The 25,000-nt window shown below is 44.6% G+C and overlaps 2 protein-coding genes across 13 annotated transcripts in view; one reads left to right on the plus strand and one right to left on the minus strand.

Moving 5' to 3' along the window:
- Positions 1-25,000, minus strand: part of LOC123515072 — a 76,826-nt gene that overhangs the window by 28,583 nt on the left and 23,243 nt on the right. The window lies entirely within an intron of this gene.
- LOC123515068 (homeobox protein aristaless-like 4) overlaps positions 1-25,000 on the plus strand; it is a 54,824-nt gene that overhangs the window by 10,059 nt on the left and 19,765 nt on the right. The window contains exon 2 of the mRNA XM_045273473.1: positions 18,250-18,416. Within this exon, the coding sequence (XP_045129408.1) occupies positions 18,250-18,416 (167 nt within the window). The remainder of the gene's footprint in view (positions 1-18,249; positions 18,417-25,000) is intronic.

Genomic DNA, 25,000 nt, shown 5'->3' on the forward strand with positions numbered 1-25,000 from the left:
GACGATGACTAAAGGCAATGAAGAAAAATAAGCAAGAAAAGGAGGAGGAGGAGGAGGAGGAGGAGGAGGAGGAGGAGGAGGAGGAGGAGGAGGAGGAGGATAAAACAAGAATAACAGCAATAACAAGAAAAAAAAGAGAAAGAAAGAAAAAAAACAAAATAATGATATCTAAGGAACCGAAGGAACAACAACAACAAATAAAAACAATAACAACAACACGGTAACGAAAACTAAAAACTAAAGAAGAATAGAGAAGGAAAAAAACAACATGAAAACAAAGACAAGAGGAGGAAAAGTAACATGAGAGCCAGTGAACAAGAACAAGACGACGATAATGATGTAGACGATGATGAAAAGAAAAAAAAAAGTAAAAAAGAAAAGAAAAAAAAGATGACAAAAAGAACCAGAAAAACACCTTAACATACTCAAACCATCCTAAACACACACAAAACTCACAAAAAACACATCCTAACACTCATCCACACCCAAAACACACACCCAAGCACACTCAAAACACCATCTTAACCTCTCCAGTACCATGACGTGTTTCTATATTCACTCTGGTTACTATTTAGTGATTTTATACAGCTTCAGCATCTCATGTGAGGGATTAAACTAGTGAAGACTGTGGCCATTAATCTTCTGACCTCTGTAGACCTTTCCTGATGTCAATAAAATGGTTTAATGGTACACAAATCTCAAGGTAAAAATGTGTCCCAGTACTGAAGGAGTTAAATCCACCAAACATACTCAAAACACACACACACACACACACACACACACACACACACACACACACACAATGAGAGAGAGAGAGAGATGAGTAAGACCAGTGACATTTTGAGGTAAGGGAAACACAACAGCAAGAATGGCAGAGGTGGACAAAACTCAAGAATGCAATAGTTAGTAAGAGAATCCCTAAAACACACACACACACACAAAAAATAATAAAATAAAAAAAATAAAAAAACACATACACACACAAATAGATGAGTAAAAGCAGCGACATTTGAGGAAGGGGGAGCACAACAACAAGAAGGGCAGCGGTGGTCAAGACTCAGGAATGCGATGGTTAGTAAGTAAGAGATAACAAGACGCTGCTTCATAATAGAGATAAGAACTTGAAGCGGCGAAGTGGAATATGCAAAACAGAGGAGTAATTGGAGAGAGAGAGAGAGAGAGAGAGAGAGAGAGAGAGAGAGAGAGAGAGAGAGAGAGAGAGAGAGAGAGAGAGAGAGAGAGAGAGAGAGAGAGAGAGAGAGAGAGAGAGTTCTTTTCCTTCTTCTTCTTCTTCTTCTCCTCCTCCATCTCCTCTTCTCCTCCATCTCCTCTTCCATCTCCTCCTCCTCCTCCTCCTCCTCCTCCTCCTCCTCCTCCTCCTCCTCCATCCCTCCCTTGTTCTCTTTCATCTCCTAATTATTCCCGTCAATTACCTTCCTCCTCCTCCTCCTCCACCACCACCATCATCACCACCACCACCACCAGCGCTATCTGTCTTAATCTGATACCGTGTTGTCGACTGGCCCTCCGCAGTACGTACCTGTGCCCGTACCAAGGCACCGACAACATCCCCCAGCGGGCTACAGCTCCCCAAGGACACGGACACCACTACGTACATACTCAAAAACACGGACACAGCTTACTCGGACATGACCCTCTCTCTCTCTCTCTCTCTCTCTCTCTGATGTTGGGGCACGGACATCACTCTTTTAGGTACGGACAATACCCTAAGAACACGAACAATATTTTCAAGCCACGGACAGCATTATTACAGCACGGACAGCATTCTTAACAGCACGGACAGCATTCTTACGGTACGGACAGCATTCTTACTGCACGGACAGCATTCTTACAGCACGGACAGCATTCTTACGGTACGGACAACATTCTTACGGTACGGACAACATTCTTACGGAACGGACAGCATTCTTACAGCACGGACAGCATTCTTACGGTACGGACAGCATTCTTACAGTACGGACAGCATTCTTACGGTACGGACAGCATTCTTACAGCACGGACAACATTCTTACGGCACGGACAGCATTCTTACGGCACGGACAGCATTCTTAAGGCTCGGACAGCATTCTAACGCCACGTACAGCATTCTTACGGCACGGACAGCATTCTTAAGGCACGGACAGCATTCTAACGCCACGTACAGCATTCTTACGGCACGGACAACATTCTTAAGGCACGTACAGCATTCTAACGCCACGGACAGCATTCTTACGGCACGGACAGCATTCTTACAGCACGGAACGCATTCTTAACAGCACGGACAGCATTCTTAGGGCACGGACAGCATTCTCAGGGCACGGACAAAATTTTTACGCCACGGACAGCATTCTTACGCTATGGACAGCATTTCTACAGCACGGACAGCATTCTTAGGACACGGGCAGCATTCTCTGGGCACGGACAAAACTTTCAAGCCACGGACAGCATTTTTACGGCACGGACAATACACCAAGAGCACGGACAATATTTTGAAGCCGCGGACAGCAATCTTACGGCACGGACAGTATTCTTACGGCACGGACAGCATTCCTACGGCACGGACAGTATTCTTACGGCACGGGACAGCATTCTTACGGCACGGACAATACACCAAGAACACGAACAGTACGTATTTTCAAACCACGGACAACTTACAAATCACGGACAGCAACGGAGAACATCGTAAGACTAGCTAGTGCGTCAGTAACCAAGATCTCAAGGACTTTTGAAGCAAATGACAAAAACGAACCTCGCTTTAAATAACATTCCATTTGATTCTTACGTGTTTACTTAATTTTCACAACACACAAGCAACATGTTAATTTATTTTGGTGTTATTTATGCTTTAATTCACTTCCATTTACTTACTAGCACTTCTGAAGCAAATGACAAAACAAACCTCGCTTTAAATAACATTCCATTTGATTCTTACATGTTTATTTAATTTTCACGACAGACAAACAACATGGTCATTTATTTATTTATTTATTATTTTTTTCATGCTTTGATTCACTTCCACTTAACGTCATTATATTGGACTTGAAGTAGGTCTGAGGATAAGGTTAGTTTTTCTTAAAAGCCTTGTTCTCTTACCATCACTACTTTCCAAAGGCTTTAGTTGATAATGATCATGTTTTTTAACCCCATCAACACTGGGACACATTTCTACCTTGAGATTTGTGTACGATTAGATTATTTTATTGACATTAGGAAGGCTCTATGGAGGTCAGAAGATTAGTGTGCAAGAGTCTTCAGTAATTTTAATCCCCCCACATAAGTTTCTGAAGCTCTAACAAATCACCAAATAGTAAGCAGAATGAATATGGAAACGCGTCATGATAGTAAAGGGGTTAAGGTGCATTTTTATGGTTCCGGTGATGGACTGGCAAGATTTCTACATTGTTATAGGGAGAAATTGTCTCGAAAATCCAGATAGTTGTCTCTGTGATCTTGAAAAACTGACATGGAGAGAGAATAAGGCGTTCTGAATATGGGGATGAAGTAGTTAAAGATGTTCATGATTTTAAGGGTATTTCTATGGTTCCGGCGATAGATTGGCAAGATTTCTAGACAATTATAAGGAAAAACTGTCTTGAAAATCCGGTTAGTCGCCTCTGTGGCTGTCAAAAACTGTCGTGGTGGGAGAGCAATGCGTTTCTGATTACGGAGATGAGGAACAGAACGCGGGGTAAGCATTTCCGAGCAGTCCCGTGGCGCCAAAACGCATACAATAGCTTCCCTGTCCACATTGACTCGTCCTTCTCTCTCTACTCCCTCTTCTCTCGTTCCTTCACAGCAAGCACCAGACAGACGAACAGGTGTGTGTGTGTGTGTGTGTGTGTGTGTGATGGCGGTGGTTTGTCAGTCACGGGATGTGTAGCTTTCCGTATCCAACTTATTGGCAACACTGATAATGGTAAAACTGGGCAACTACTACTACTACTACTACTACTACTACTACCACCACCACCACCACCACCATTACTACTAATACTACCACTACATCATTACCATCACCATTGCCAATAACAGCAGATTATTTATACTATCATCAGTAGTAGTAGTAGTAGTAGTAAGGAGGAGGAGGAGAGTAGTAGTAGTAGTAGTAGTAGTAGTAGAGGAGGAGTAGTAGTAGAGTAGTAGTAGTAGTAGGAGGAGGAGGAGGAGGAGGAGGAGGAGGAGGAGGAGGAGGAGGAGGAGGAGGAGGAGGAGGAGGAGGAGGAGGAGGAGGAGGAGGAGGAGGAGGAGGAGGAGGAGGAGGAGGAGGAGGAGGGAGGAGGAGGAGGAGGGAGGTGGAGGTGGTGGTGGTGCACGGCTTATTCATTCTGTTATGGTGAGTGAAATTCATCATATTTTTTCCTACTGCCCCTGGACAGAAAGGGAGGTGCTGACACACACACACACACACACACACACACACACACACACACACACACACAGAGAGAGAGAGAGAGAGAGAGAGAGAGAGAGAGAGAGAGAGAGAGAGAGAGAGAGAGAGATAGGGGGGAAGGGGAAAAAATGACAAGGAAAGTTTGAGCATTACTTCAACTGTCATTCAAGTGTGTGTGTGTGTGTGTGTGTGTGTGTGTGTCGGAAGTGGGTGTGGGGTGCGGGTGTCGTTGTGTGGGCGGGGCGTGCACGTGGCGGCGGTCACCACAGGAAGGGCCTGACCGCACGCTTGCCGCCGTACGGGAGGCGGAAAATAAAACAGGCAACCAGAAAAAAAGCGAAAACCTCGCACTCCCCCTCCCCTTCCCTCCATCCTGCCGCCCTCCTGTCCCACCGCACTGAACTAACTCACGCTGAGCCGCCGCGCCGTCCCCTCCTCACTGTCCTCCTGCTTCTTCTCTCTTTTACCCACATCCTGACGCTTAGAAAAATAATGACAACCACGACAATTATTACTACTGCTGCTATGATTATTATTGCTATTACTACTACACTACTACTACTACTACTACTACTACTACTACTACTACTACTACTACTACCACAACTATTATTATTATCATTACTGCTGGTATGATTATAATTGTTATTACTACTCCACTACTACTAATACCACTACTACTATCATCACCATCACCACAACAACAACAACAACTACTACTACTACTACTACTACTACTACTACTACTACTACTACTACCGAAAAAGTTGACCAATTTACTACTAATCCTCATCCTTCTACTACTTTTCTTCTACTCTTACTACTATTACCACCACCACCAACACCACCACCACCAATACTAATAATACTCAAACGCAACAGAGCAGCAGCCTCGCGTCTAACAAACAGGCAAGAGAAACCACGGCGCCATAACTCAGCTCGCGAGACCACAAAGGCGGAAGACAGCACTTTACACTTTAAACTTTACACTTACGAGGTGGGGAGGAGGTGGGGAGGGTAGGGTAGGGTATGGCAGTGTGTCCTAGTATGAGGGAGATAGGGAGGAGGGCAGGAATAAGGTGGGTAGAGGAGGAAGAGAAATGGTAGAGAGAGAGAGAGAGAGAGAGAGAGAGAGAGAGAGAGAGAGAGAGACGATGATTTTATATTCTGAAGTTACATCGCTCTCTCTCTCTCTCTCTCTCTCTCTCTCTCTCAGGAAGTCTGTAATGAGGAAGGAAAAATATTTGATGAGGAAGGAGGAAAATTGAGAAGGAAGAAGAAGAGAAGGAGAAGGAGGAGGAGGAGGAGGAGGAGGAGGAGGAGGAGGAGGAGGAGGAGGAGGAGGAGGAGGAGGAGGAGGAGGAGGAGGAGGAGGAGGAGGAAATAAATGATGAAAAGGAGCCCATGAAAACAACAAGTGATAAAATTAAAATACGTATCAAAAAGAAAGAAACACACACACACACACACACACACACACACACACACACACACACACACACACACGCACACGCACACGCACACAGCAGGAAGCAAAACAAGACGAATGGCGGGCGGTGATGAAAACTTGAAGAAAAAAAAAAGGCAGGAAATAAAAAAGCGTATAGCGGAAGAAGGACGCACATAAGACGAGGTCAAGAGAGGTCACCAAGGGGTCATGGCTTTGTCTCCTGCTGACACAGGCGTGCGTTGCTAACCGTGTGTGTGTGGGGGGGGGGGGCGAGGTTTATCTATTTATCTTTCCTATTCGGTCTAACATTTAATATCCAAACCCATATAACTGTACGTAAGTCCGTGTGTTCGTGTGTCCTTCCTCGCCTGTACACACACACACACACACACACACACACACACACACACACACACACACACACACACACACACAAGTACTTCCTTCATCCACGCGTCCGTAAATGTTTAGGCGATAAGTGTGTTAAGTGTGTGAGTCAATAAAGTGCGTTTTCATGGCCCCTGATCGTTTAGCAGCAGCAGCAGGCAAAATACACACACACACACACACACACACACACACACACACACACACACACACACACACACACACAGACAAACGGAGGGACAACATAAATAAACGAAATGAACGACAGACAGAAAGACGGACACTCATTGAGACACGAAGGAGCCTCAGAGAGAGAGAGAGAGAGAGAGAGAGAGAGAGAGAGAGAGAGAGAGAGAGAGAGGGTGGCAAACATGTGTGCGCGAGGGTGAGGGAAGCACAACAGCGGGGAAGTTGTGCTGCGTGGACAGATAAGAAGAGATAAGGGTTTGAGGGCGGCTGAGAAAAGGAGGATAAAAAGATAACAAATAAAGAAAAAAAAGGGAATATGACACTTAATCTCTTCAGTACTGGGACACATTTTTACCTTGAGTTTTGTGTACGATTAGACCATTTTATTCACATTAGCAAGGGTCTATGGAGGTCAGAGGATTAATGGCCACAGTCTTCACTATTTTAATCCCCACATAAGTTACTGAAGCTGTACAAAATCACCAAATAGTAAGCAGAATGAATAAAAAACGCGTCTTGGTACTGAAGGGAATAGAGAAATGAGATAAGAAATGGTTGAACGCTAAATTTTCATCCTCACAGCTCAGACAGCGTTACGGAAAGTCAAGGATGGTAAGGTTAAATTTCCAAGAGATAGAAAACAAGTGGAACCTCAAATGGACTATAGTGGACCAGAGGAACAGACTTTTGGATGTTAGTGGCGAGTAGAAAGGAAGCTTCAGGAGATTAGACGATTTAATGAATGAGTTTTAAGTGGAAATAGGTAAGAATGTTGTATCACAGAGAGAGAGAGAGAGAGAGAGAGAGAGAGAGAGAGAGAGAGAGAGAGAGAGAGAGAGAGAGGGGTTTGGTGAGGGTTGGGGTGGGTAGATCAGTCTTTTTTTCTTATATATCAATACATTCTCTCTCTCTCTCTCTCTCTCTCTCTCTCTCTCTCATGCATTTTTCCTTTTTTCTTCTTTCTTTCCTTCTTTCTTTCTTTCTTTATTCAGAGAGAGAGAGAGAGAGAGAGAGAGAGAGAGAGTGGGGGTTGGGGTGATGACTGCACTTTGGTCTCTGCGTCAACGTGATCTCCTAACACAGCGTCAGCACTCAGGCAGATGCAGTCACCACCTCTCTATCCCCCTCCCGTTCTCTCTCTCTCTCTCTCTCTCTCTCTCTCTCTCTCAAGAAATCAAGAAAGAAATAAAGAAAAAAAGAAAAGAAAAAAGGAAGAAAAATGCATGAGAGAGAGAGAGAGAGAGAGAGAGAGAGAGAGAGAGAGAGAGAGAGAGAGAGAGAGAGAGAGAGAGAGAGAGAGAGAGAGAGAGAGAGAGAGAGAGAGAGAGAGAGAGAGAGAGAGAGAGAGAGAGAGAATGTACTGATAAATAAGAAAGAAAAAGACTGACCTGCCCATCCCCACCATCACCACCACCGCCGCGTGACGTGACGTGACGTGAAGTGAGGGGCGTGACGTGACTGACTCAGGGACGCCCACTCTGACCCATTTCCACCACCACCACCACCACCACCACCACCACCACCACCACCACCACGCCCTCACAAGCGACCTCTCCCTCACGGATTTCTCAACCAACCCTTTTCTTGCTGGTCAAATATTTTTTCCTCTAATACCCGTGAGTTATTTGACATTTTATTGCTAAGCTCTCGTCAATATTTGTAGCTTGTAGCGTAAGCAAAACAAACCAAATATCAAGGCCCGTATTCTTAAACGCATTGCTCTCTCACCATCACTGCTTTCCAAAGGCTCCAGGTAAGATACTCGTGTCTTTAAGAGTACTTCTATGGTTTTGGTGACAGATTGGCACGATTTCTAGTGCATTACATGGAGAAACTGTCTTGAATGCCCAGCTAGTTGTCTCTGTGGCCTTGGAAAATTGTCGTAGTGACAGGGGAAGGCATTTCTGAATAAGGGCGTCTCTCTCTCTCTCTCTCTCTCTCTCTCTCTCTCTCTCTCTCTCTCTCTCTCTCTCTCTCTCTCTCTCTCTCTCTCTCTGCTAACCTCTTGCATTTATTTATTAATTTGAATTTAGCTATTCATTTAACTATTAATTTCATCACTTCCTCCAATAATTTTCACGCCGCGTGCGCCAGAAACTGCGGTATACATTTATTTAGTTATCTATCGATTAATCTACACACTCATTCCTATCACTATTCATTATAACGCAGCGTATACCAAGATGCGATGGAAAGGTTGGGTTCATTCATTAATTCATGTATCGACTTATCTATCGAGTTCTTGCTAAAGTTATTATAAGGTGTGCGTCCTGAGTGTAAGACAAGGGTGACGAAGATGTGGTGGTGGTGGTGGTGGTGGTGGTGGTGGGGTGGCAAGTGCTGGCTGCTCCTTATGGTCCGAGTTCCTTCCTTTCCCGCTTGACACGAGACACAGTAAGAGTTTGGCAGATAATGGGGAGCATCTGGTCATCTTAACAAAAAGCTACAGGACACTTCGGTGCTTTCTGACATTTATTTTGTGCTAAAACTACGGAACTTTCTTGTGCTATCTACATCTTTTCCCATAATCCCTTACCGCTTTTCAGAGATTCATTTTGTGCTGAAAGGTGTTACTCAGTTCTGCAGTGTAAAAAAAAAAAGCGAATTTAACTTCTTTTTCTTCCTTTTCTCTCTGTAAGCCAATGCAAACTATACTTAATACTAGTCTGGGTTATCATTGAAAGACTTCCACCATAAACAACAACCCCGTCAAAACTATAGGCATGACACTCAAGTCTTCAGTATTCTTTTAATCCCTTCAATACTGAGACGCATTTCTACTTTGAGTTTTGGGTTTGATTAGACGATTTTATTTGCATTAGAAAGAATCTATGGAGGTCAGAAGATTAAAGGCCAGAGTTTTCATTATTTCAATCCCAATATGTATTTCTGAAGCTGTATAAAATCGCCAATTAGTAACCAAAATGAATATGAAAAACGTGTCCTGGTACTGAAGAGATTAAGTATCCCTTTAGTGAGTTGAGTTTCCTGTATCTATTTTCAAGAGGAATGTTGTAATCTTATATTGATCTTTGCTTTTTTCCCGGTCAATAAAACAGTAACCACGACAAAATTATAGACGCGCCACACAAGTCTTCAGGATTCTTTGAAGTATCCCTTTAGTGAGGTGAAGTTCCTCTATTATAATTCTCACGCGATTATTTCTATTTTGTATCAATCTTTGCTTCTTTTTTTTATTTATACCATGTGGACTTTTCACGGGAATTTATGGGCTAAAGGGGATACTTTTTAGGGTATCTCCTATCTCAAAGCCCACCCGCTAGGAATCCGTTGGCCAATAAACTCTCTCTCTATCAGTCAATCAATCAAACCAACGAGGAATCAATCAATCTATTCATACTATTCACATGCGAGTTGTAAGGTGTAAGACAGAGCGCAACAACTTTCCTTATGAATGTGAAAAAAAAAAAATTGCTATGAAAACCCGAGTAAGGCCTATATTCTGAAACACTTCCGCCTCACAGCACCTTCACTATTTTCAAAGGGTTGTATTTGAAGTGACATGGGATTTCAAGGATGTTTCTGTAATTCAAGAGACATGTTAACAAGTTTTCTGCATTATCAATAGGAAAAATACTCTTTAAAACCAGGATAACTTTCTCTGTGGTCTTTGAAAATGGTCGTGGTGAGAAAGGGAAGCGTTTCTGAATAAGACATTAAGGTCCATATTCAGAACCGCTCTTCTCTTTCACCACGACTGTTTTCCAAGGCCACATTGATGATTAGCGTGGTTTTCAAGAGTGTTTCTCCAGTTAATAATATAAAAATCTTGGTGTTTCTCCAGTTAATAATATAAAAATCTTGTCACTCTGCCTCTACAACCGTAAAAACACCTTAAAAACTCGTGTAAACTTAAATAAAGCTTTTGAAATAACAGATTTAAAGCATAGAAGTGTTTGAGAATGTGAGCCTTAGTAAACCTCCGTTTCTCCCTTGACAATAATCTGAGGGAGCAAAGGCTTTCAGGGCGCGTGTCAAGGTGGAGTGACACTGGCTTTCAATTGGATCAACAAGTGACTGTCCAGGTGAGGAGGAATCTGGCTATATGAAGATGCAAGCCGCCATACACTATGTACTGTACCCTCTTAATGCCGAACACTCCCGTGGGAGGCGGCAAGAAGCGAAACGGCGGCGGCAGAAATCAGTACTGGTGGTGGTGGTGGTGGTGGTGATAGTGAAGCAAAGGATAATGCCTTGAACCGTCATATTGTTGCAGTTTCTTTTAATTTGAAATTTTTTCTATTAGTTTAGTTTCTAGCTTTGAAAATGTCACAAATCTCTTAGAAAAATCACCTTCCTTATAACTCGCTCTTGAAATGATTCCCTCTACTTTACACACATTTCAATCAACAAATGACGTGATTCTTGCGTGATAAAAGAACGTGGGATGACTTTGCAACTGATGTGAGAAACTTGTGAGAGCAACACACAGAGAGAGAGAGAGAGAGAGAGAGAGAGAGAGAGAGAGAGAGAGAGAGAGAGAGAGAGAGAGAGAGAGAGAGAGAGAGAGAGAGAGAGTGAGTGTGTGTGTGTGTGTGTGTGTGTGTGTGTGTGTGTGTGTGTGTGTGAAGGGTGTAGAGTGCGTGGGGGAGGGGGAGGGAGTGTGGCGGTGAGAGGCAGCAGATAGAGGTGAATGTGGTGCAGTGTTGCATGAAAGGTCGGGAGAAGAGAGAGAGAAGAGGAGAGAGGGGAGGAGAGAGGAAACAAGAGCAACAGTGGTGGTGGTGGTGATGGTGGTGATACGTCCAGACAATGCAGTATACTTTCTTACTTTCACCACACCACAACCACATCACTACAGCCACATCACCACCACCACATCACCACAACCACATCACCACCACTATTATAATCACAAAGGCAACCATTATCTAGTTTGCAAAGATCACCTGTATTATACCTTCACCCACCAACATCAACACCACCACCGCCACCGCCACCACCATTCCCACGCCTCTCCACCGCACCATTCCCACCACCACTATCACCTCCCGCCCCTGCCCCGCCCCCGCCCTGCCCCGGTCCCCCGTGCCCTGTGCTGGTTCGCGTCCCAGATAGGATAGCTTTTACACCCCAGTCTGGCTAATTGAGTCATTTCTCATGGAGTGGCGAGTCGCCTGGCCCGGCGGTGTGGCTGGCGTGAGGACCAACACTGCCCCCTCTGTCCCCGACCCCGCCTCACCCGGCCCCAACCCTCCCCGTCCCTCTGCTGTGGCCTCGTGAAGATCTTGACTTACCACGACAATCAATATGAAGGTAATCTCTTAAGGCAAGTGTTTACGCATCCATTAATTATGAAAGAAGCATTGTGTTCTGTGTCTCTAAAGGTTATCTTTCGAAAGGGAGTGTTTACGCATCAATCTATTATCACCAAAGGCGTCATTGGCCTGTGTCAATACTGCAGCCATCGATGAGACTCGTGACACCGCTGGAGTTCATTGCCACGCCTGCACTGCAAACACAAAGAGGGCAGTGGTGTGGCGAAGTTATGTAGCACGGATACTAATGGTGCTACTCCTGCTGCTGCTGTTGCTACTACTATTACCAATGTTGCTACTACTACTACTACTACTACTACTACTACTACTCTCCTCCTCCTCCTCCTCCTCCTCCTCCTCCTCCTCCTTCTACTACTACTACTACTATTACCACTCCTCCTCCTACTACTACTATTACCACTCCTCCTCCTCCTCCTCCTCCTACTATTACCACTCCTCCTTCTCCTCCTCCTCCTCCTCCTCCTCCTCCTCCTACTACTACTACTACTACTACTACTACTACTACTACTACTACTACTACTACTACTACTACTACTACTATTTCTACTACCACTAATAATAATACTAATACCACCACTCTCCTTCTTTTTCTCCTCTTTCTCCTACTATTACTGCTACTACTACTATTACTACTACTACTACTACTACTACTACTACTACTACTACTACTATGAACTTTACTACCGCCATCGAGGAAAGTAAAAACAAGATAATAATCGTCAAAAATAACAGCAACTACCACCACCACCACCACCACCACCACTCTACTCACACAGCGGCAGTCAACAAGTCCACACACTGAACATGTACCAGAGTGGCTAGCTTCCTCCTCCTCCTCCTCCTCCTCCTCCTCCTCCTTTAACAGACAGCCAGGCAGACAGACAGATAGGTAGACATGGTGTTGTATATTTTGTAGTACACACACACACACACACACACACACGCCCGATAGCTCAGTGGTTAGAGCGCTGGCTTCACAAGCCAGAGGACCGGGGTTCGATTCCCCGGCCGGGTGGAGATATTTGGGTGTGTCTCCTTTCACGTGTAGCCCTGTTCACCTAGCAGAGAGTAGGTACGGGATGTAAATCGAGGAGTTGTGACCTTGTTGTCCCGGTGTGTGGTGTGTGCCTGGTCTCAGGCCTATCCAATGATCGGAAATAATGAGCTCTGAGCTCGTTCCGTAGGGTAACGTCTGGCTGTCTCGTCAGAGACTGCAGCAGATCAAACAGTGAAACACACACAAACACACACGCACACACACACACACACACTGCTAACCTCCGTATTATCAAATTTTACTGACTGTTACTTGAGAGAGAGAGAGAGAGAGAGAGAGAGAGAGAGAGAGAGAGAGAGAGTATTGGAAGGATGCACAGTAAGGCAACAACAGAAGGAAAGATAAGCACCAGTATGTATCTTAAGGAATTTGGTGAGTCAGAGTGAAGTCCAAGGAAAGAATTGAAGGGAAACTTGGTCCTTCTGTACCAAACCTCCAAGAATCAGAAAAAGCACGAAAAAAAAAAAAAAAGAAGCAAAACTAAAAGAAAGCAGAACAAGTTGATACAAAAAATGAAGTCTTACAACAACACACAAACACACAAAATGAAGATTAATTGACAAGAAAAACAGTTTGTGAAGATAAAAGGTTAAAAAAAAAGAAAAGGGAAGACAAACCAGAGCAGAAGTTAAGAAAGAAGAACAAGATAATGCAAAAATGAAACTTTAAAACAAAATACAAACGTGAAACTGAAGATGATATGAACGAAAAAAAAAAAAACAGTTTGTGAAGAGAGAAAAAAAAAAGACAAGATGAAGTAGAACTAAAAGAAAGAATAACAAGTTGATACAAAAATTAAACTTTAAAACAACACACAAACATGAAACTGAAGAAGATATGAACGAAAAAACCAACAACTTTGTGAAGAGAAAAGATGAAAAAAAATATAAAACGATGTAAAACTAAAGAAAAACAAATTACTTAAAGAAATGAAACTTTAAATCAACGCACAAACATGAAACTGAAGAAGATATGAACAAGAAAAAAAAAGTTTGTGAGAAAAAAAAAAAAAAAAAAAGACGAAGCAAAACTAAAGAAAGGACAAGCTAACTAAAAAAAGAAAGGAAGAAATACCAAAACAACATGCAACAATGAAACTAAAAAAAAAAAAAAATAAGATAGAAAAGAGACACTGTTTAAGAAGCGAAAGGGAAAGAAAAAGACAAAACACAGAACTGAAAGATACAAAAGAACAAGTTAATAATAATAATAATAAAAAAAAAAAACATATAAAATGAAACTAAAGGCCAGTACTCTTCAACGCTCTCTCACCATCACTACTTCCCAAAGGCCTTAGTTGAAGAGGTTCATGCTTTTAAGGGTATTTTTATGGTTCCGGTGATGGACTGACAAGATTTCTAGATTGTAATGAAGAGAAACTGTCTTGAAACCAGGCTAGTCTTCTGTGTGGAAAACTGTAGTGGTGAGGGAGTAAGGCGCTTCTGAATACGGGCGTGAAGAAATGGTGAAGGACGGTGACGAAGATGATTTAAAGAGACAAAAGGTAAGGCGCTTTTCAATACGGGCTTGAAGGAATGGTGAAGGACGGTGATGAAGATGATTTAAAGAGACAAAAGGTACTGTAAGGCCTTAGTTGAAGATATTCATGCTTCTAAGGTACTTTTATCGTTCCGGAGATGAACTGACAAGATTTCTGGACTGTTATGAAGTGAAACTGTCTTGAAAACCAGGCTAGTCTTCTGTGTGGCTTGGAAGACTGTAATGGTGAGAAAGGAAGGGCGTAAAGGAATGGTGAAGGACGGTGACGAAGAAGAGTTAAGGAGACAGAAGGTACTGTAGGAGATTTCAAAGCAAGACAGGGACAAGGAAGAAGAAGAGAGAGGAGACGAAGGAAGAGGACGAGAAGGAAAGCGAAGGAGGAGGATGAGCAAGAGAGACGAAGAAAGGGACGGAGAAGGAACAAAGGAGACGAGGAAGGGGGAGGAGAGAAGAAACGAAGAAGGAAGAAGGAAGCGAGGAAGGAGAGCGAGGAAAGGAGACGAGGAAGGGAGACGAGGAAGGGAGACGAGGAAGGGGAGACGAGAAACAGGGACGAAGAACAAGAAAAAGGAGACGAGAGAGACAAGAATGGAGACGAGAAGATGATTAGCAAGAGGACGAAGGAAGGGAACGAAGGAGAGGAAGCAGGAAAGGCATTAAGAAAGGGTACGAGGAAAGGGACTAGGAGAGAAAAGGGGACGAAGAAAGAGAACTAGAAGGGGAAGAGGAAGAGGAGGACGAGAAAAGGGGACGTGAAGGGGAAGAGTGTGGAGAGAGGATCGGGTCGTCAGTCTTGAGTCGCGACACACTCCGCCGCCTGTCACAACTTACTCCAAAAAAACCATGAAATCCAATTATCACCCAAGCGTTCTCTCCTTCCCTCCCTCCTTCCCTCCTTCCTTCCCTCCTTCTTCTCTTCCTCCTTTCCTTCTTTCCTTATTCCCTCTTCTCCCTTCCTCCTTGCCTTTTGTCCTTCCATCCTTCTCCCATTTACTACCTCCTCCCTTCTTCCTTTCCTCCTTCCTTCCTTCCTTCCTTCTAGTGTGGCAAACCTTCCTTCTTCCCTTCTCCTCCTCTCTTTTTTCTTCTTCGTATCTTATCCTCATTATCATATTTATTTCTATTCTTCCTTCTTCCTTCTGGATTTAGCATTTCTTTTCTGTTCTTATTTCTTATTTTTTCTTGATTTTTTATAATCGTATGTTTTTTTTATCCTCCTGTATGGCAATTCTCCTTTTCTTCTTCTTCTTCTTCTTCTTCTTCTTCTTTTTCTTTCATTCATCACATATTTCTTCTTTCTTTCTTTCTTTTTTCTTTCATCATATTTTTTTTTCTATCTTCCTGTTTTCTTCTCTTCCTCCTTATTTGTCTCTTCTTCTTCTTCTTCTTCTTCTTTTCTCTTTTTCTTTCATCACAATTTTCTTCTTTTTCTTTCTTTTTTCTTTCATCATTTTTTTTCTATCTTCCTCTGTTTTCTTCTTTTCCTTCTTATTTGTCTCTTCTTCTTCTTCTTCTTCTTCTCTGTGTTGTCTTATTTGTCTCACTTTCCGCATCCTCCTCCAGTTCCTCCTATTTTTTTTTTTCACTGCATCCTTCTCACTTCTATATTCTGTCTTCTTTCTCTCCTCCTCCTCCTCCTCCTCCTCCTCCTCCTCCTCCTCCTCCTCCTCCTCCTCCTTTGTGTCTTCATTTCTTTCTTATTCGTCTCCTTTTGCCTCCTCCTCCTCCTCCTCCTCCTCCTTTACATCATCTTCTTCCTCCTCCTCCTTTACATCCTCCTCCTCCTCCTCCTCCTCCTCCTCCTCCTCCTCCTCCTCCTCCTCCTCCTCCTCCTCCTCCTTCCTCCTCATCTTCCTCCTCCTCCTCCTCCTCCTCCTCCTGTCACGAACTCACGGTGACGTCTCAAGTGGAGGAAGGGAAGGGGAAAAAAAGAGAAGCTATAAAGAAAAGGGAGCGTGAAAAAAAGTGAGGAAAGAAAGACAAGACCCCAGAGAGAGATTTAGGCTCGTGAGGTGAAGGAGAGGAGGAAAAACTAAGGGAAGATTTGCATAACTTTTTCTTTCTTTTTCCTTTCTATTTCGTCCCGTCTGGAACCATTTAAACCTCACCTCACCAAACTCTTACCTGTGTGTGTGTGTGTGTGTGTGTGTGTGTGTGTGTGTGTGTGTGTGTGTGTGTGTGTGTGTGTGTGTGTGTGTGTGTGTGTGTGTGTGTGTGTGTGTGTGTGTGTGTGTGTGTGTGTGTGTGTGTGTGTGTGTAATACAGTTCATGAATATTTTATTACATAGAGAAAGCCAGCCGAGTTCAGGATGTATATATAATTCTCTCTCTCTCTCTCTCTCTCTCTCTCTCTTGAATGGTAATAGTATTAGCGGCGGTGGTGGTGATAGTACTCATAGTAGTAGTAGTAATAGCAGCAGCAGCAGCAGCAGCAGCAGCAGCAGCAGCAGCAGTGGTGGTGGTGGTGGTGGTGGTGGTGGTGGTGGTGGTGGTGGTGGTGGTGGTGGTGGTGGTAGTGGTGGTAGTAGTGGTAGTGGTAGTGGTAGTAGTAGTAGTAGCAGTAGTAGTAGCAGTAGTAGTAGCAGTAGCAGCAGCAGCAGCAGCAGCAGTAATGGAAGGAGCAGCAGAGTAGTTGTGACTGCAGTGAAATGGTGGTCGTTGTGTTGGTGCCGACAGAAAACTAGCATAATAAAATGAATAGATTAAAAGAAAATAGAAAACGAATGCAAAAGTGTGATATGAGAAGCTGTAGGATAGACTAGAGAGGCTAAGACTAAAACCAAGACGAAGACTAAGACAAAGACTGAGACTAAGGGTAAGTGGGCAGGAGTGACATGTGCAGGGTATAATCAGAGGTAATCCCCGTCACCCTTGCACTCACTCCGCCAGGGCACAGCGAGCAAAACTCCGTGTCTTCTTCACTGTGGGACTTAACGCTGCCTGTGACACATGTCTTCAGGTCCGGCGGGGAGGCTAAGTGAGAGTGGCACTCGGAGAAGGGTGGCACTTTGGGAGAGGCGGCACTGTGGGCGGGAGAGGGGCCAAGGAGGGGAAGCTTTGAGGGGTGAGCAGCTACTGACACCATGGAGGGCTTGGCGGGGAAGAGAAAGGCGCCACTGTGAGGGAGGTGGGAGGGAGGGAGGTGGGTGTGTCACTGTCTAGGTGGGAAGGCACTGGCTGGCTGGCTGGCTGGCTGGTGGGGTGTCACGGGGATGCGCTCTCAGGTCAGCCTTTGATGTGTTACCGAAGGAAGAGTGTCTCAATTCAAACGAGATAAGAAGTAACGAGGTCAGCTTCGATAAAGTTTAAGAATAATAGAGATAAGAAATCGGTTTTCAAATGTAATGGCAGATGACGCGTGGAGACTTTGTGATCAGGCTGTTCAAGTTTGATAAAGTTACATTAACCCCTTCAGTAATGAGAGACATTTTTATCTTGAGATCATTAGACGATTTTATTTATATTAGGAGGGATCAGAAAATTAATGGTCAGAGGTTTCACTATTTCAATCCCCCCAAATGTGTTTCTGAAGCTGCTTAAAGTTACGAAATAGAAACCAGAATGAATATGGAAACGCGTCATGGTACTGAAGGGATTGATAAAAAGAGATGATATGCAATCGTTCTCAAGTGAAGTGGTAGATGACAAAAAGAGACTCTGGACGTGAACAAACTGTTAGTGTTGATACAATACGGAGCTTTAAGAGACATTTCGGTCGATATAAAGGGGGGATAAGAGATAAATAAAAGCATATATGTTTCATGCACGGCCTGTTTCTTGTAGTTTTCCTTACGTTCTTGTACTCAAAGACGACGAAGGTATAGAGGACATAAATGTATATTAATTGAAATGTTAGAGTATGTACGTACATTACTTTTAATTCATCCTGAGTCTCTCCTCCACATGTGTCAGATACGAAAGTCATGAAAAGCAACGCCATTACTTTTCACCTCATCGCCTCTCATTTCTCCCCTAGACGAGGACGCCGAGGGCCGCAAGAAGAAGCCTCGCCGCAACAGGACCACCTTCACTTCGGTGCAGCTGACGGCGCTCGAGAAGGTGTTTGAGCGCACCCACTACCCCGACGCCTTCGTCAGGGAGGAGCTGGCCAAGCGAACCAACCTGAGCGAGGCCCGCGTGCAGGTAATGTTAAGGGGTGAAAGGGTGAAAGGACAGTATGAAAGGGGTGAGGGGAAAGTAAGAGATAATGGGAGAGGAAGAAAGTAGAAAGGGAATAAAGGAAAGGCAATAAAGGAAGTAAGAATGCGGAAACAAGCAGAGCAAAACAGGAAGATGCATATTGAAAGTGACGGCAAGAATTCATCTGGTTTCTATGTTGGTCACGTCCGTGGAGATGTTATGCAGCGAGATGACAAGCGGTGACAGCAACACGAATGTGAAAATTAGGGAAGATCTGAGGCAGTGTGATATGGAGGAGACACTGTAACACTCACGTAACATCATCCATAAGTCTTGCAATGAACACACTGACGCACGGGTGACGGAACACACTTGGTAATCAGATATTTAGTGCCGAGTCAGCCTTGAAAGATTATGTTTATTGTAAGGATGACAGGAAACTTTCAATGTTAGATTGATAATAGGGATGGGAGGTGGACATAGGGAAAGCTATCAACAGTGAGCTTTAATAAAGGAAGACCTAGAATAAGTATAAAGACCAATAAAAGACATGAGAAACAAAGAAATAAACGCAAGAATGATGCAATACTGAAACAACTGGAAAAGGCAAACTTGAAGCAGCGATAACGAATAAGGAGTTAGCTGGGAAGAAGAACGTCATGGAAATGTTGGAGCTGTGATGTCCTGAGCAACACACGCCGGTCACCAACCTCTACTCTCGCTTCTGTTTTGTGTTTACTGAAGCGCCGGGAGTTGTAGCGGTTTCAGGGCGACGCACTCACCATCGGGACGCTCCTGCCTGTCCTGTTACTCCTCTCACCGGCACCTGCCTCTTCTCTGAGATAGTCACAGCCTCTATGTATAGTTTTGGTCGGTAGCCGAGTAGCAGAACACACTCACTTCCAATGAATCCAGCGTCTGCCTTCTATCGCAAGTCTGTGATCAGTTTAGAGTCTATAATAAGATTTTAACACCTTCAGTAGCAGGACATGTTTTCATATTTATTCTGCTTATTATCTGGTGATTTTATGCAGCTTCAGAAACTCATGTGGAGATTAAAAGAGTAAAGACTCTGGCTAGTAATCCTTTGCCCTCCATAGACCTTTCCTATTGCAAATAAAATCGTCTAATCATACTAAAAAAAATCATGGTAAAAATGCACCTCAGTACTGAAAAGGTTAATGGCGTCTTTATGGTTTCGCTAAGAGATTAAGATTTTTACTGCGCTCTGGGGAACATTTCTGTAAGTTTTTTTTTTTTTTTAAATAGTCGTGGTGAAAGAGCAGAGCGTTTTTCAATATGTTGCTTCGCCGTCTGATCATCACTCCTTTTAACAAGTTCTACTGAAAATAAAGAGAATTTTCAAGGACGTTCCAATGATTCTAGTGATGGTTGAACAAAGATTCCACATCAACAACCCGAAAACCAGCCATTACAACCTAACTAGTCAACTCTGGCTTTTCAAAATAGTTCTCACGAAGGACCAAAACATTTAAGAACACGGAATTTAGATGCCGCTGAAAGTACTCTTGCTCTGAGCCGCCGTGACCACAGAACGGTCAGGCAGCTTCCTTTGAGAGCCACGGCCGTATTCTCAAAACACTTCTGCGCCTCACTCCCACTGTATTAAAATGCTCTTGCAGAAATAGCACGTTTTTTTACGAGTGATTTTTTACGACTTAATTGACAGAATAACATGACTTCTACATAATTAAAAGGAGAAACAGTTTTGATATCTCGGCTAATCACCTCTTTAGCCTCTGAAAACAGTCGTGGCGAGAGAGCAAAGCGTTTCTGACTATACACTTCAAACAGAGCAGTGAGCGGAGCGGTGGCGGCGAGGAGGGCGGAAGAACGAAGAGAAGTCAAATTACAAGCTGAAGGAACCCTGGGAGCTGTCACTCAACTGGCATACCACCGTCACGCGCCATGCACACACCGCTGCCTCACACTGCCACCCACCCGCCCGCCCACTCACCCACGCCACCCCACGCCACGCCACGCCACCCTCACCTGCCACTCACCCACCACTCAACCACTCATCCAGCCTTGCCTCGCCCTTCCCTCCCACTCATCCTTCAATACGCTGAACTTAGAATGGCCCTCTCTCTCTCTCTCTCTCTCTCTCTCTCTCTCTCTCTCTCTCTCTCTCTCTCTCTCAAGATGACGTAGGAGGAAATGCCTTGAGAGAGAGAGAGAGAGAGAGAGAGAGAGAGAGAGAGAGAGAGAGAGAGAGAGAGAGAGAGAGAGAGAGAGAGAGAGAGAGAGAGAGAGAGAGAGAGAGAGAGAGAGAGAGAGAGAGAGAGAGAGAGAGAGAGAGAGAGAGAGAGAGAGAGAGAGAGAGAGAGAGAGAGAGAGAGAGAGAGAGAGAGAGAGAGCAATAATTGACACCTGTACTCACCTGACTTTTGCCTTCTCTCACCTGTCTACCTCCCGAAACACACACACACACACACACACACACACACACACACACACACACACACACACACACACCTGCCTCTCGTGCAATTAAAATAAAGCTTCTCTCTCTCTCTATACCCTTTCCCACCACCACCACCACCACCACCACCACATCCAGATCCCTCGCCCTACCGCCCTGTGTCATCCAATCTCGACACCATCACCACCATTACCACCACCACCAGCGCAACCTGTCACCACCACGTACAGAATCACGCACTTGACACAAATCAGCGTCTTTTTACCTCCTCCTTTCAAAGACAGCCACTCTTCCGCCCATTCCCGCCCATGCCCGCCCACTTGTCTGCACCTCATCACCATCCTTACGACCCTCACGACCCTCCACGACGCCCATCCATGCCCTCCTCCATCCACGACCTCCGCTTTGCTACAGTACAGATGGTAATAAATTTTCCGCTAAGGAGTATGGAGCGAATAGCGAATGACTGCTACATGTGTCACCCTTCATGCTAATGTGTGCTATGGCCAGTCTGCTCAAACATAGCGCCACCTTTCACTCACTCTTCTTGTGGTCTTTTTTGTGTCTTCACTCTTATCAAGCTTTTTCTTCAGTCTTCACTCTTAATCTTTTTTCTTCTATCTTCACTCACTAAGCTGTTTCTTCTACTTTCACTCTTCTTTTTAGCTCTTACTTCTATCTTTCCTCTAAAGCTTTCTCTTCTATCTTCAGTCCTCTTTAACTCGTTCTTCTAGCTTCTGTCTTTACTCTTATTAAACTATCTTCTATCTTCTTCTATCGTCTCTCTAAAGCTTTTTCCTCCACCTTAAGACTACTGGCCTAAGTGTCTTCAAACCTCCCTCTCGAAAAAGCTAGTCACAGGAAAAGAAGCAACACAGAAGCAGGCAAGTCACATTAATGAACCAGGTCACTCACAAACCAACCTGACGAACTTACAAACCACATCAAAACAGGCCACTCACGAAGCATATCTTGAAACCTCCCTCTCGAAAAAGCTAAACTAACAGGAAAAAAGCACCACAGAAGCAAGCAAGTAACATTAATGAACCAGGTCACTCACAAAACCAACCTGACGAACTTACAGGACATATTAAAACAGGTCACTCACAAAGCAAGCTCAGCCAATGAAACTGAGGGTAGGAACACGACGTCATACTAAGCAGGTCATTCACAAGGACACACAAGATCACTCGCAGGCCACGCACGGGTCACAATGAAGAAGAGGAGGAGGAGGAGGACATGAAAGGAAGCTGCGGTGAACTATCTTAAGCACGAAAGGAAGGGAAGGGAAGAGAAGAGAAGTGAGGGGAAGAGAGGAGAAGAGTTACACGAACGGGAGAGGGGAGAGTTAGTGGAAAGAAGGGGAGACATGGGGGAACCTGGTAAGAGAGAGGGAGAGAAAGAGAAAGAGGGGAGACAGGGAGGGGTGTCACAGACAGGGAGAGAGTCGCAGAGAGAGAGAGAGAGAGAGAGAGAGAGAGAGAGAGAGAGAGAGAGAGAGAGAGAGAGAGAGAGAGAGAGAGAGAGAGAGAGAGAGAGAGAGAGAGAGAGAGAGAGAGAGAGAGAGAGAGAGAGAGAGAGAGAGAGAGAGAGAGAGAGAGAGAGAGAGAGAGAGAGAGAGAGAGAGAGAGAGAGAGAGAGAGAGAGAGAGAGAGAGAGAGAGAGAGAGAGAGAGAGAGAGAGAGAGAGAGAGAGAGAGAGAGAAGTAACATGTGTATACGTAAATTGGTGGCAGTAAATATTATACGGCAAGACGGTGCGTGCCAGCTGCCGAGGCCACCCACCTGTCTGCCCCTCCCCATCCCCATCTGTCCGTCCCCTGCCCCCTACTGCTCCCTGTACCCCTCCATACCCATCCCCCTGCCACGCCCCACCCCGCCCCTACCAACCCTCACCTGTCGCCACACTCATTGCAGCGCTTCCCCTCCTCCTCCTCCTCTTCCTCCTCCTCCTACTCTTTCCCCTCCTTCTCCTCTTCGTTCTTCTTCTTCTTCTTCTTCTTCTTCGTCGTCGTCTTCGTCTTCTTCCTACTCCTACTCCTCCTCCTTCTCGTCTTCGTTCTCTTCTTCGTCTTCCTCCTCCTCCTCCTCCTCTTCCTCCTCCTCCTCCTCTTTCTCCCCAGATCTACTTCTCCTACTTCTCCTCCTCCTCCTCCTCCTCCTCTTTTCCGTTCGTCACCACCACCACCACCATCACCACCACCACCATCATCACCACACATCTCATTAGCTCCTTCACCACTCGTCACCTCATTACCACACACACACACACACACACACACACACACACACACACACACACACACACAGCCAGCCAGCGTATCACCACATCTTGCTCTTTCCATCACCATAACTCAAGCCACTCACCACCATCTTCTAATCCCTTGTGTCACTATCACCACCATCACCATCACCGCACGCACCTCACCTCCTCATGTCACCACCACCACCACCGTCACCACCACTGAGACTCATCACTATTGATGTGTGTGTGTGTGTGTGTGTGTGTGTGTGTGTGTGTGTGTCTCTCTCTCTCTCTCTCTCTCTCTCTCTCTCTCTCACCACCACACCACAGAGAGAGAGAGAGAGAGAGAGAGAGAGAGAGAGAGAGAGAGAGAGAGAGAGAGAGGATACAAATGAAAAAAACAAAACAAAAAGAGCTCACGTATTAGAAAGAAAGTGAGAAGGAAGGAGATAGAGGAGCAGACATAACGATAAGCAAGATAATCACACAGAAGAAGAAGAAGAAGAAGAAGAAGAAGAAGAAGAAGAAGAAGAAGAAAAAGTCAAAGGAGATAAGAAATTGATAAACAGGAGAAAAAATAAGGAAAAAAAAAAACAAGAAGAAAAAGAAGAAAGAAAGAAAAAGATAACCAATTGATAAACAGAAGGGGAGATAGAGCAGAAGGAATAAAGATAAGGAAGATAATTAAACAGAAGAAGAAAAAGAAGAAAGAGTGAAGGAGAGAAGAAATTGATAAACGGAAAGAAGAAAAGGAGAGAAGATAAATTAAGGAAAGGAGGAAGACAAAAAAGACAAAAAAAGTATACGAGGAGGGAGAAGGAAAGGAAATGGAGAGAAAAAAAGAGAAAGGAACGGATAGAAGAGAGAAGAGGGAAGAGAAATAAAAAAAAAATGAAAGTGAGAAGGAAGAAAATGAAATAGAGATAAAAAGAGAATGAGAGAATTAAAAGAAGCAAAGAAAGATAGAAATGGAGGAAAGAGGGAAGGAAATAGAGTGAATGGAGGATAAAATGTGAGAGAGAGAGAGAGAGAGAGAGAGAGAGAGAGAGAGAGAGAGAGAGAGACGGATGGCAAGGAAAGTTAGTTCTCTGGTAACACTGACACAACGCTGTATCTCTCTCTCTCTCTCTCTCTCTCTCTCTCTCTCTCTCCACCCTCCCTTCATCCCTCCATCCTCCCTCTCTCTCTCTCTCTCTCTCTCTCTCTCTCTCTCTCTCTCTCTCCATCTTTCCTCCATAGCAACCTCTCCTTTCCCTTTATCTCCTTCACTTTCCTCCCCAAACATTCTCTTCTCCACTCTCTCTCTCTCTCTCTCTCTCTCTCTCTCTCTCTCTCTCTCTCTCTCTCTCAAGCGCGTCTATAACAACATTTAACTTTCTTTAATTAAATCTTTCTCTACATGTTTTGCTACTGCAGTTTCCCTCCTCCTCTTCCACCTCTCTCTCTCTCTCTCTCTCTCTCTCTCTCTCTCTCTCTCTCTCTCTCTCTCCCATTATTAAGTCACAAGGACGAAATATTTCCTCTACCTAGCTGTTGGGGGAGGAAGGAGGAGGAAGGGAGGGAATGAGAGAGAGTGAGAGGGAGAGAAGGAGAGGGAGGGTAGCGTGAGTGTGTGTGGTCTGCGTGGGCTTTTTGCGTGCATCTCACTCAGTTTGTCCCCCTCAGTCAGTTTCCCTGAGCTCCGTGTGGCTGGCTGGTGGTGGTGGTGGTGGTGCGGTGTGTTTGCGAGGTGGTGCATATGCTTGAGTGGATGATTGGGTGCGTGGGTGACTGGTGAGTGGGTGAGAGGATGAGGAGATGAGGAAAAGTGTGTGAGTGTAGGTGGAGATTAGTATGTTGTGGTCGTGTGGCTCAGAATGTGGATGTGTGGCTGTGTGGCTGTGTGGCTGTGTGAGCTGGC

This window comes from Portunus trituberculatus, chromosome 38 (assembly GCF_017591435.1).
Source record: "Portunus trituberculatus isolate SZX2019 chromosome 38, ASM1759143v1, whole genome shotgun sequence".
In the NCBI taxonomy this organism is placed as follows: Eukaryota; Metazoa; Arthropoda; class Malacostraca; order Decapoda; family Portunidae; genus Portunus; species Portunus trituberculatus.